The sequence below is a fragment of the Trifolium pratense genome, linkage group LG6, assembly GCF_020283565.1.
Source record: "Trifolium pratense cultivar HEN17-A07 linkage group LG6, ARS_RC_1.1, whole genome shotgun sequence".
Lineage (NCBI taxonomy): Eukaryota > Viridiplantae > Streptophyta > Magnoliopsida > Fabales > Fabaceae > Trifolium > Trifolium pratense.
In genome coordinates, this window is record NC_060064.1 from 6,166,404 (window position 1) to 6,180,144 (window position 13,741).

At 31.2% G+C, this 13,741-nt stretch overlaps 1 protein-coding gene across 1 annotated transcript; it reads left to right on the plus strand.

The window, feature by feature from the left end:
• Window positions 1-11,119: 11,119 nt before the first annotated feature.
• LOC123890395 (protein CENTRORADIALIS-like) lies at window positions 11,120-12,854 on the plus strand. The gene is made up of 4 exons (XM_045940002.1): window positions 11,120-11,389; window positions 11,978-12,039; window positions 12,153-12,193; window positions 12,278-12,854. Exons 1-4 carry the CDS (start codon window positions 11,189-11,191, stop codon window positions 12,496-12,498), a joined length of 525 nt encoding a protein of 174 aa, XP_045795958.1. The 5' UTR covers window positions 11,120-11,188; the 3' UTR covers window positions 12,499-12,854.
• Window positions 12,855-13,741: the final 887 nt, after the last annotated feature.

Here is a 13,741-nt window from a genome sequence, read left to right on the forward strand (position 1 = left end):
TATTCATATTTTTAACTTCTAAATAAATAATGAATATAGCTAAAAAAAAAACATTCCGAATATAATCAATTGATAGAGATATTGTATATAAATCAAAATTCAACTTAAAAAAAACACTAACATAAGTAATACTTCACCTCAATCACAATTAGTGGTCTAATAGTTTTATCATTACTGATTTCTTGATTAAAATGATAAAACTAGACTACTAATTGTGAGTCTAATTTAATTTGTTTGATTCAATTTAAAAATATCAATATTATCCAAATTTAACTAAATTTTTTATTCAATATTTATAGGAAACAATTTTTTTATTCTCATAAAAGAAAACTTAAAAAAATATGACCACTTAGCTCAATTTGTAGGGACATCACATTATTATATGTAAACGCCGAAGTTCGAACTCCAAACATTCTATTTATTCACTTTTAAGATGAAATTTCCAGTTACCAAAATACTTGAAAAAAAATACCAAAATTGGTAATAATTGTTTTAAACCACTTTATAAAATATAGGACTCAGCAATATTTAAAAAGCATTGTTTTTTACTACAATAAATAAATTATGGGCCTCGGCAATAGTTTAAAAAGGACAAAAAGAAGAAGAAAAAAAAACTTATTATCCTGGTTGAGAGTATTGAACAAGAGACTTTTACAAGACTCATTCGGGGACGTATCCTACGAAATTACCAAAATATCTTGTCCGCTACTTAGGTAGCAGACACCCCTCAAAACACCCTACCTTTATAACATCCGCTACTTAAGTAGCGGACGTTATTTTTCAAAAATTTTGATTTTTTTAACGTCCGCTACCTAAGTAGCGGAATGATAAAATTGAGAAATCGTAGGGCGCGCGAGTAACCAGTAGGATGACAAAAATAATTATCTTTTTACAATACTTACGGGCTTCCACACAAACTGAACTACTTTATAAATACTCCAAAGTTCAAATGACTTCATCTTTCCGTGTCCTCATGCTCTTCTCGCATGTCCCGATAAATTTCAAAAATACCGTCTCACTATTTAAGTAGTGAATTGGGGGACGTAATTAAATAGGGGTGAAGAAAAAGTAAGAGATATAAAAATATCAGATTTTATAAGATTCACATATTAGGATACGACCTATTTTTGTTCTCAATTTTCATTATTTACACACTCACATCACATCTATATTGCAAGAGGATATAATTGCAAGACTCGAGGGGGCGAAAAGAAAAATTCACTCTAAATTATTTAGTTTTTTTTTGACATAAGAATTCACTCTAAATTATATGAGGCCTAATGGACTTTAAAACAAGAATTTGGACGTTTTTATGTTTGGACCGCTTGCTCGCTCTATAGCTGGATAATTTTTATTTTTATTTTTGATAAATTATAGCTGGATAATTCTGGCATTGCATCCCATAAACACTTTGGACAACGAACTTGTGATCGTTAATTCCTCCCCAAGTAGCTAGTAGTATATGGGACCATCAGTATCAGCAGGAGTTGGTAATAGTCCGCTGACAAATTAATTTTGCTTAAGAAAATCAAGATCTCACCTAATTACTAAATACTTTTTGTTTACGAACAACAACAGTAAAAGAGGGGTTACAAAACAAAAACACTGATGGGGCGTGAAGGAATGATCATCGTGTGGTGTGGAGGTGTTATTTGTGATAGTACCTGTGCGCGGCTTTGTGGCTTTAGGCCTCTCAAAAACATTAGTTTTATTATTGAATGAACGACCCTTGATTGCATTGCCAACCACCAAAATGCTAATTTGTATTTCTTAATTATTATTTGATCCCATGGTCAACTGTTTTTGTATTAGTAATATGTGTGTCACATATATGAACAATATATATTTACGTCCCTTAACCATTTTGTCAAGGGTTGATAATTGATTAATTGATGATGCATATAGAAAACATATATAGAAAACATATCCATGCATGATTGTTGTAATCCTCACATCCTTATTAGTGCACGTGCACCGTTGGACCAAATCAAATTGTTGTGCTAAAAATCGAGAGATAAATAAAGTCTATATATTTACAGAGAAGCTAATGACGTTGCAAATTTGTTGGTGAACTCATGCTAGATCGTGTCCTCCTTGGACGAGTGCAATGTTGCAATGTTTGATGGGTGTTACGTTCAACAAAATCATAGTCTCATCGTGATTTCTTCAAATTCACCATTCAAACATATTAATAGTGTTGTTTTGTTATGTAAAAATTAACAATTTAGAGATCATATATTATATGAAATTAGAACACACTTACTTGATAATCATAATCACAAACCATCGTTACCGGAAGCGCATCAATATCGAAAACATCGATATACTAGACAAGGTCTTCCTCTGCCTAATCACATGCTCCAATCTTTGAGGTCTTTGATGGGGAAGACAACAAATGAGCGTTCAGCTGATTGCTAGCTTGACGACGTGACGACAAAGGGGACCTAGCCTATCTATTTATAAGATAACAACCCTAGTACCACCCATCATGGACTCTAGAGTTGGGCCTACACTTTGTTTCTACACAAATCAAAATTAGTGTTCAAGCCCATTATTACTGATCACAATTACCGGGCTTAAGCATCATCAAATGGATCACAACAACATCAACCCGTTTTTATTAAAACCAAAACCCACAATTGATTGCAGCCCACAGAATATTAGAAAATATTCTAACATTCTCTCACTTGGGCAAAATCAATTGTGTATATTTAATTTGAATAAAACATTTTGAAAACGACTCTCGGGTTGACAACATATTTTAACGTGGCCACATTGATCCAAAGATGCAACATCTAATTAAGACTTCGTCCAACAAAAGTTAAATGATATCGAATCATAGCGGTAATTATATCATTATCGACACAACACCTTCCATGGTTACAAATACCACCAAACTCCGTCGACTAGTCATTTGTGTAGAGTGTAGCGAGAAAATGATATGTTTGTGATCTCAACCATACTATCATTTTCTTCGTCAGTCCTCAATTTCTCTCAAATGCCTTAAAGCCAGAGAAATTCTATGGTCCATAAGATACCACAAGTCCAAGCTCCAAAACAATGTTGACTACTGCAGTATAATGATCTAATCAACATCGAGCTCCAATATTTTAGACATAATTTCTCTCAAATGCCTCAAAGCCAGAGAAATTACATGGTTCTTAAGATACCATAATGCCTCAGCTCCAAAATAGTGTTGATCACCGGCTAAGTGATCCCGACAACACTGAGCTTAATTTATTTATTTATGTTTACACATAATGCCTCAGCTCCAAAATAGTGTTGATCACCGGCATAGTGATCCCAACAACACTGAGCTATAATATTTATTTATATAATGCCTCAGCTCCAAAATAGTGTTGATCACCGGCATAGTGATCCCAACAACACTGAGCTCAAATATTTTTATATTTCAAATTTATAAAAGGAGTTAATATAAAATTCAAACTCCCACTAATCAAGCATATCAAAAGAATATAAGTTATCTCCCACTAATCAAGTGGTATATTAAAACTCCCACTTATCCAAATGTTCCTTCACAATTTTTAAAGAAACTCCAAGTCTTGCATCCATTTCTTATAATTTAAGATATTCATTTGAATTAAAACCAAATTGGATTAGTATTATCAAAAGCGGCCAATATAATAGTACAATCACCTTTGGGCAGAATGCACCAACTAAGGTCAAAACCTTAGTCAAAACCTCAGATGAGTTAATCAATGAGTATACATTGAACTTTGAAAGTTGTTACCTTTAGGCAGGCAAATTTCTTCCGATCAATACATCCTCCAATAACTTCATCTCAAATTAATTTTTAATCGTAACATATAATAATCACCTTTGGGCAGAAAATTACATGTTATAATTAAAACCATTCCTCAAACTACAAAGAAAATCTCATCAATCAATATAAGCGGTTCCACTTTGGTGGTAACGGCCTATACCAACACACGAAATCTCTCGCATAGGAATCAATAATTAAAAGTTTTCACATATAACTATATGTCTTTAGTTGGGGAGAGAGATCATTACTGTTAAACAGTCAACTCATAAGAGATCATTACTGTGAAACAATCAACTCAATATAATAATATATGCAAATTTACGCAGCGGAAAAATAAGAGACTTCAATTTTAAATCAATTGAGGATATATATAAAATAAATAGTCCCAAACTATTATAAATACCATAAGACAATATTTCCTCAATTTAAGTCTCAACAAACATTTATAAATAGTTGACATGTAAAACTCTCCCACTTGATAGAGAATTATAGTTGAATTACCAATCCAAAAGTGTTAAAATATTTAAACAAATACTCAACTATTTTCTCTATCACACAATGGACATGTCAAACAATGTCACACTAAATTTATATTTTTCCGTAATAGAACTCTCAAAATATTAAACTTGAAATACTCCCACTCATTAGAGTAAAATTTTAAAATCAGAGTATATAACATGAAATCAATTAATTATTATATAGAGAGTTTCTTAATTTAGAATATTCTGGAAAAACAACAAAACTTTAGTATATAATTGCACATTTATTATTTCAAAAGGAGTAGACGATATTGAAAACAAATTTCTCCTTATATGCAAACATGAAAAATAATTGCACAACTAACCTTCAAGAGTGTGACTTACATCCTTGCAAATAGAGTCGATGAGCATTGATGACTTTACGATAAGATCTTTGACAATGTCATCTCAAACAGCTCACAAATCAACAGTAAACCGTTATATCATAATAAAAAGACTCTAATAATAAATCAATGCAAAGATAATTCAATTTTCAATTGCCTTTAATAATTGCTCAAAAGACCAATTTTTTTTTTTTTTTTTTTGACAAAAGCTCAAAAGACCAACTTATTTTTACACAAAGCTACAATATATATGCGGTGTCCATGGCATAGTTAATCTGTCCCAAATTTGATTCCACCAGAACCGGCTACATCGAATAAGATTTATGGTATTGTGTATAACAACTGTATAGAAATACTGAAGCAATATATGTAGACATATAAGTAAACTGCACAATACCAAGGAAAATTACCTCATAAAAATATAAGAGTCGAAAAACAGAAAAAAAAACCAAACACGGCTAAAAATTATTTTTCTCAATGATTAAATATATAAGGCTCTCTTATATCTCCCAAGGTTAAACATTAAACCCTACTAATTGCAAGGTCAGAAAACTTACTATCACAAAATTGAGATCAAAACCCAACTTGATAATCAATAGCCGGAAAATAAAAATTTAAGATGAGAAAAACAAATAAAACATATTTTCTCATTCTTGAAGCCAACAGTGATCGCAAAATTAAACAAGTAAATATTGATAGTGGAGGAAACCCCAAATTAAAATTTATTGTTTCAACAAAACCATAAGGTTCAAATCCAAATTTTGCCTCACAAATTCTAAAATTGATTTAGGATAAAATAAAAGCGAAGCAAATGTTAATTATAGCAAAGAAGTAACGATGAAGGGTTTAATGTTTTCAGTGACCTGATCTGAACTCAAACATATTCCAAGTTACCCTTTAAAACAAAATCTGGAACCATAATGGACAAATATGCTTTGCAAAATTTGTGAAAGCCAATATGAATGATTAGATATATCATAATATATATAATGCTAATGATCAGTCACGTAGTGGTACTGGGTTAATGAAGAAACAAATAAAATAATTTCCAAAACTTTGTAATCTTTGATAATTCGATCATAGTTGAAAAAAAAAGGGCACAACCTTTTCCTTATCAAATGGCGATTGAATAACAGTCAAATGAATGCACAATTCCATAAATTAAAAGTTTTAGGTCTGGCCAAAATTAAAATTAACATGATTGATCCAAAAACAAATATACCGGAATAAAAATTTCTCAACTATCAATCGTGTCTATGATTCACATGAAAATTAGGGTTCTAATCATATAATATCATGCTCTGATACCACATGTAAAAATTAACAATTTAGAGATCATATATTATATGAAATTAGAACACACTTACTTGATAATCATAATCACAAACCATCGTTACCGGAAGCGCATCAATATCGAAAACATCGATATACTAGACAAGGTCTTCCTCTGCCTAATCACATGCTCCAATCTTTGAGGTCTTTGATGGGGAAGACAACAAATGAGCGTTCAGCTGATTGCTAGCTTGACGACGTGACGACAAAGGGGACCTAGCCTATCTATTTATAAGATAACAACCCTAGTACCACCCATCATGGACTCTAGAGTTGGGCCTACACTTTGTTTCTACACAAATCAAAATTAGTGTTCAAGCCCATTATTACTGATCACAATTACCGGGCTTAAGCATCATCAAATGGATCACAACAACATCAACCCGTTTTTATTAAAACCAAAACCCACAATTGATTGCAGCCCACAGAATATTAGAAAATATTCTAACATGTTTCATTTTGGGCCTCTACTCTAGTCCCTTCTAAGCACCAAAAATGAGTGACTAAAGAATATGCCCATGTTAATTGGCATAAATAGCTTTCGCTTATGTTAAACGGGAAAGGAAAAAAAAGAACTAAAATATACAAATGGGCAGCTTCTAGCATTTTCATTAAAAAGATATTGGAACTTTAGCACAAAAAGAAAAGGATAAGTTGATCGAATTGATAAGCTGATTATCTAAATTTGAAAAAATAGATGTCAACTTATACCAAAATAAGCAGTATTGATTAAGGATTCAATTAACACCAACAAATTTTAGAATCGTGCCCCCACATATGTCACATAAAATAACTTCGAATTCGTCTAATTAAAATTATGTTAGTTTATTTAATTTAAATTTGATATTTTGTGATGGTGAAAAGGAAAATCTACAAAGTACTATGCTCTTTTTTCACATAGTTAGATATATTTTGACTATACTAGTTTGTTTCTTCTAGTGAACCATTTCATAATTCAATGGAAATTAATTAATTTTCATAACTTGTATGTTGTTTGAAAAATAGAGCATGAAATAGATTGTTTTAAAAAAATAATAGCAAGGAAAAAAATAAATAAAAGACATTGCAATTTGCAAATGCAAACTGATTAAAATATCCGAACCAAATCGAATAGTTTGATTTGACTTCATTTTTAAAAAACACCAAAAATTAAATCAAACTGAACCAATAAGAATTCAATAGTTCGAACACTTTTTTGACCAAAAATCGATTCGAACCGGTCCAATTACACCCCATAAATATAGGAGCATAGAGTTGGAATGTCAAGACTTGCCATATATATTTGTTTATAATAGTAAAAAATACTTTTTTAATATTTTCTCACACTGTAAAATTTTTTTTTTTTTTTGAAAAGCTATTAAAAAGATTTCTCTTTTAATCAGAAAAATCGTTTTTACCTCAAATTATATAATAATTAGATTCTAGATCATTCTCCATTATTAAACATGTTGGTTACTATAGTTACTACGGCTAATAGTAGAAATTGGTGAGCATCAAAGCAAAGAATGTGCATATACATGCACACACGCAACCCCAATTCCCAACAAAAGAATACAAATGGAACATTATAAGAACATAGTAACCATTCTGTTTATTTTATGTGGAGGAATGAGAAGCAGAATGGTTTATATAGTAAAAGGAGAACTCCACTTCTTCTTTTGTTACCAATATTGGAACTTGTTTGAATCTTAGTTTTATTCTGAAATGACACTCATGCATGCACTGATTGCACTCACACACATTTAGGACTCAGATTGCCAGCCGTAAACATAATTTTGCATCTTTGCTGTTAACGTCTGACATCGAAATGATGAACATTTACTGCTCATCATGACTCTTCAGCCGTTTTTCAAACGTCATTGATGACATTAAACATACCTATCAACAGCTGAGGCTATATATACTCCTCTCATACAGAGGAGTTGGGTACATTCTATTTATCTTTGAAATGCTTCACACTCGCACTAACTTTAGCGTCGGAGCACCTATATGTACCCAACTCCCCTCCCATTCACTAGAATGAAAGGAGCATTACTAGCGAGATGATCTCTTATCCAGGTATACAATCACATGGAATATTTCTTTCAACTAAGTTGTGGGAGCCATATTCCACATTTAGTGTCATAATAGCTAGGCATGTATATAGCCTTTAATTATGCGGCCTGTTCCTCAAAGAATCTTGAAACAAAAATAAAATAAAGAAAACATAGCGGAAAGAAATTAGAAGAATCAAACGACATAAACAGAAAAAATGAATTTTGGGTGCATGTAATTAAGGAAGGTTCTCTACGCAAGTCATACAACAAAAATTGCTCCATGTCTATGCTTGTTACTATATATGCTAAAGAACATGGTAAATGTGGACGTTCAAGAAACAAAAGCATTTTATAGAATTTTTGCCTTTTATAATATGCTTTTTTTTTAATATTAATATGCTAGTAGTTTAATGTAACGCCAGAGAGTTACAACTTGCAAATAATGGATCCCACATAATGCATTTTTTTTGAGCTGTTTGAGTGAGCTGGGAAGAAAACTTGCTTTTATTGGTCGATAAATTCATTGTCAGGTTTACAGCCAATCAAGAACAGATTCCAAGTGACCCGTCATTACTCATGGGGCATTTCCAGCATCAATTAGTGTTTTTTTTTTCTTTAATCAGATATCTTCTGCGCGCAACTGCAAAGATTAATTCATGAATCTTTGTGTGAAATTTATATGGATGACAAATTCTTCCTAAGAGTTTTAATGTTGCTGCCGTTCAAAAAAAAAAAATTAACACTGTTGTATGCCCCAAGTCAGGGATCAAACTCGGATCAATTTGATGTTTATTGGCACAATTTATGATTTAAAATCCAAAAATATTAATTGAAAAAAGGTGAGGCCTACTCCACACCCCTTTGATAATTTGGGGGTATTTGCCCAAAAATCAATTAGAACAAACCACATAAGTAGATTTACATGTGGTTCTCACAACTAATTTGGATGAATATAAAAAGTGAAATTTTGTTTATATATGAGACCCGAGAAAGTATATTCGAATACTTAAAAAAAAGTGATATTTATTTTTTGTTTACGAGTTTGGAGAGAGAGATAAAGTGAGTGCTTTAAAGAAGGAAAGTATATGAAAAATAGATAGATTTTTCATATTTTTTAAGAGTGTTTTTGTAGGAAATGATAAATGAAAGTTTATGATTAATATTTTTTTTTAATGTTAATGATCTTACCTGGTTAGAACGATTTTGGCCAGTGAAATGTCGCGTCTAAACGATGGTTTATGAGAGGGAGGTGTACCTGCAAGACATTCTAACAAGTCAATATTTTGTGTGAAGTGAGAGGTTAGAAAGTAGGAGAATAGATATATACATGGTCCTTTTATATGAAAATGATATACATAGCCTCCGATGCGGAGCCACAACCATTAATGTGAGGGCGATTGTGGCGGCTTTGATTTTAATAGTTGTTGGAATAGCGGCCTTGATGCCATGATTGATATTAAAAGTCGATCATTTAGATGTCGACCGCTATAGAAGTGAAATTTTTTGTTACCGGCGACAAGACACAAACACCTAGCCTGCGAATGAGCTGAATCACGCTAAAGTGGGCTTAGGCCGAATCCAAAATAGTTGAGAATAGATTATAAACAACATAGATTAAATTTGAAGAATTCATATAAACCCTTGAAAAACTTTCTCCAACACATTTTTTAACGAGTTCCCGCAAAACTCTCTCCTTCCAAAGTTCTCTATTATTTCCACTCACTCCATTTTTTTTCCAAAACTCTTCCCTAATTTTTTTATCCAAACCTGCAAACAAAACCTTAAAGTCAAGAATAATTGTGTTCAATTTATGAATAATGTTTTTTTTTAATTAATTATTAATATTAAAAATAGGAAAATATTAATGTTTAATAAATTGTACGTTCTGTTACCAACAATGAATTGCTTAAAGTGGTAAGAATTTTGGTCTTTTTAAACATGTGGACAGAGTTTCGAGTCATGTTGATACGTATATTGATTAATCATTATATAATTCATTTCTTAGTTGGTGTTAGAGAGACAAATATATATATATATATATATATATATATATATATATATATATATATATATATATATATATATATATATATATATATATATATATATATATATATATATATATATATATTCAGATCTAGAGATCAATCACTTAAAATAACCATGTATTACTTCATGAATAGTGTCCACAATAATGGGTATAATATTAGCTCTATTTGTCACAAAAACAAGGTGATCCAAAATTATATGAGGCCTAAAATGAATTTTAAATTAAAAATAGTTTTTTTTTTTTGAATCATTAAAAATTAAAAATAGTTATTTGAATTTTTGAAAAGTTGCAAAGTTATTATCTTATTTTTATAATTATTTTTTTTAGAAGTTTTTATCCAGAGCCTTTTTCTATAAGGAATATTTTTTTTTTAGACCCTTAGACCGACTCTATACAAATTGGATTTTATTATACAAAACTATTTTTTAATAAATAAATAAATTTTAAAATTTTCATCCATTTTTTACAACTTTATAAACAAAACGAAAATAGAAATATAAAACTGTTTCAAATGGATCAAAACCTGTTTTGATTAGTTTCTAAACATATCTATAGTTTATTGAATGTTAAAGTAACTTTCTAATAGTCTATATCAAATTGCTAATTAAAATGTTTTAATTATGCTCAATTTGACAGAATTATTCCCCATTGTGTACGTGTGCGTGCAGGGGAAAAAGAGGAAAAGGGATTTTTAATGTAACCTCATCACTAACTTAATTTCATAACAAACATTCCTAACTAGAATTTCTGTTTTCTCATCTATCGTTAGTTTTGTGGTGATTGACGCTAAACTTGATAGAGAATACTACAGTTCGATTCCCTACGACTGAGATCGAAAGGGGGTTGAAACTACTTGATGTCAGAATTGACCTCCGAACCAGATTAAATGGTTCGGTGGACATACTGGTGGTGAAAACAAAAAAAAATCTAGTTTTCCCTAAATCTAATTAAATTATATGTTGCAATTAATTAACATATTTCTAAACAGTAAAAATAACCTTGAAAGCTACTTTTGAGACAATATAAATATAGAGCTTAACATAACTCATTTACTCAACAAGAAGAATTATCTGAGTTGTACTCTTTAAGTTCCACTCATCTTTCTCTTCACTCTTTTTTCTAAAATGGCAAGAATGTCTCAAGAACCACTTATTGTTGGGAGAGTGATAGGTGAAGTTCTTGATTTCTTCACCACAAGCATGAAAATGACTGTGAGTTTCAACAAGAAACAAGTCTTCAATGGTCATGAGTTTTTCCCTTCCACTATCAACATCAAGCCAAAAGTTGAGATTGATGGTGGTGACATGAGATCCTTCTTCACACTGGTATATATACATCTATTTTCTCTTTATTTAAGAAAAACAAACTTCAACTGTTAATTACCTGTTCTTTTTTTTGTTGTTTTCTAAAATTTCATACATACTCACACACTTACGTGTCTCTATCCCAAAGAAATAGTCCAGTAGTTTGGGTTGAGACATAAAGAAGGTTTAAAGTTCGATCTCTGCTACTAACATTTTCGTTTGTTAAAATATAATTAAAAATTTGTTATAATTGTGTAAGTTATGTAGTTACACTGTTACAGTTAGTTGTAACTAATTGGTTATAGCAAATAGGTATCTGTCTAACGAACTAAGTATTCACTTCAGTCTCATATATAAGCAAATATTCAATTTTTAGGTTCATTGAATAACTGATATATTTGGTCTAGTTCATAATATGGAGCAAATTCATCAGTTATTCAATAAATCTGGAAAAAATAAAATTGCTTGTATATGAGACTATAAAGTGAGTACTAATATTTTTCTATAAAAACACATTGTGTGTGTCTTTAAAAGGAATGCTTTTGACAAAACCTAAATTATTGAGTATTGACCTAATATATCATATATGTCTTCCATTTTTGTTTGTAGGTGATGACTGACCCTGATGTTCCTGGCCCTAGTGACCCTTATCTGAGAGAACACTTGCACTGGTGAGTAAATAGTATAATACTTACTGTATAATGATATATCATACTCCTATATATCTATCTATATAGCTAGAAATTATTATTTATTAACCAGTAATTTTGTTTGTTTAATGCAGGATTGTGACAGATATTCCAGGAACAACAGATGCTACATTTGGTAGGTTATCTATTTATTCAAAAAATGTATATATAGATATGATATTGATGAGAGAAAATGACAAAAATATCTATGAATTTGTAGGGAAAGAAGTGGTAAGCTATGAAATACCAAAGCCAAATATTGGAATCCACAGGTTTGTGTTTGTTCTGTTCAAACAAAAAAGCAGAGATTCAGTGACAGTAACACCATCTTCAAGGGATCATTTCAACACTCGCAACTTTGCTTCACAGAATAACCTTGGTCTTCCTGTTGCTGCTGTTTACTTCAATGCTCAGAGAGAAACTGCTGCAAGAAGACGCTAGAACAACAAGAATTGGTTCAACTTGAAGCAACTAAAATAATCAAAATATTAAATAAAGTGATTATTAATATTAGTATTAAATTCTACTACTATATGCTATATTATGTAACCTAGCTAGTGATTAAGTACGTACGAGGAGGAGTTTGTTTGACTCTAATCACATCGTGTGTGTGTTTGTCTCAGAAAGGGAATCATTTTATGTACTATGCTATTGCTATAGCTTGCTATAATGTCCATTGGATGTATGTGATTGTACTGTAACTTTGTTATGTGTCTATGTATCAAAGTAGTAGTCTTTAATCTTGTCTCATTATATACATATTAAGAAATAAAGAGTTTCTTGTTTTCCTTTCGTTATTTCACTTTAAAGTTAGGGTTTGGATGAGTTTTATTTCAGTCATCAATATATCACTATACAAGTTTTACAAGTGCCTCTTAATCCAAGTAATTCAGTTAAGAAGAAGTGTTAGTCTACCACGTCACTAACCTATCACATATATCACACTATACTATTTTTGTTTCATTCTTTCTTTTTTGAAAAAGGCAAAATGAAATATATTAACACAAACAACCTTCACAGCACAAGACGTACCGAGGTAGACTATAACAGTTTACAAAAGAGTAAAAAAGATACAATCATAACAAATCATATAAGGCCCAAACACAACAATGGATTAGACCACCAACTATGGTAATTTGAAGCTAACGTGATACTCGTCGTCTTCAACCACCTAAATGAGAAAAGCTTGATCTTGTCCAACAAAAGATGAGGTGTGCATGTTGAGCCTTGGAACAAACGATGATTTCTCTCTGTCCAGATTACCCAAACACAAGTAAGCCAAATAAGCTGCAAAAAGGACCGACGCGCTCGAGATCCACCTACTGATGCTGTAAACTGGACAAAATAATCACGAAGAGTAGTAAAATCCACCAAAGAAATGTCAATCCATGCGCGAACTAAATCCTAGAGAGATCAAGCAATGCTACAAGAGATAAACAAATGATAGGCCGATTCGGCCACTCCACATCCAAAAACACAAGTGTCAGCTATAAGAGACAAAACACCACGAGTGACCAGGTTTACTCTCGTAGGCAACATGTCAGCAATAGATGCGTGTCTACGAATTATTTTTCTAAAATACTATAAATATCATATCTTAATGGTTGAACTCAAATTATCCATCCTTAATGAAGGTCCAATAGATCGAATAAAAAAGGCTAGATCTTTATTTCAAGCTTGAATA

Coding starts and splice junctions, on each gene's coding strand:
- LOC123890395 (XM_045940002.1), top strand. CDS start 11,189: ATGGCAAGAATGTCTCAAGAACCACTTATTGTTGGGAGAGTGATAGGT. Junction 12,040..12,152: donor CTGAGAGAACACTTGCACTG/GTGAGTAAATAG, acceptor TGTTTAATGCAG/GATTGTGACAGATATTCCAG. Junction 12,194..12,277: donor AACAACAGATGCTACATTTG/GTAGGTTATCTA, acceptor ATGAATTTGTAG/GGAAAGAAGTGGTAAGCTAT.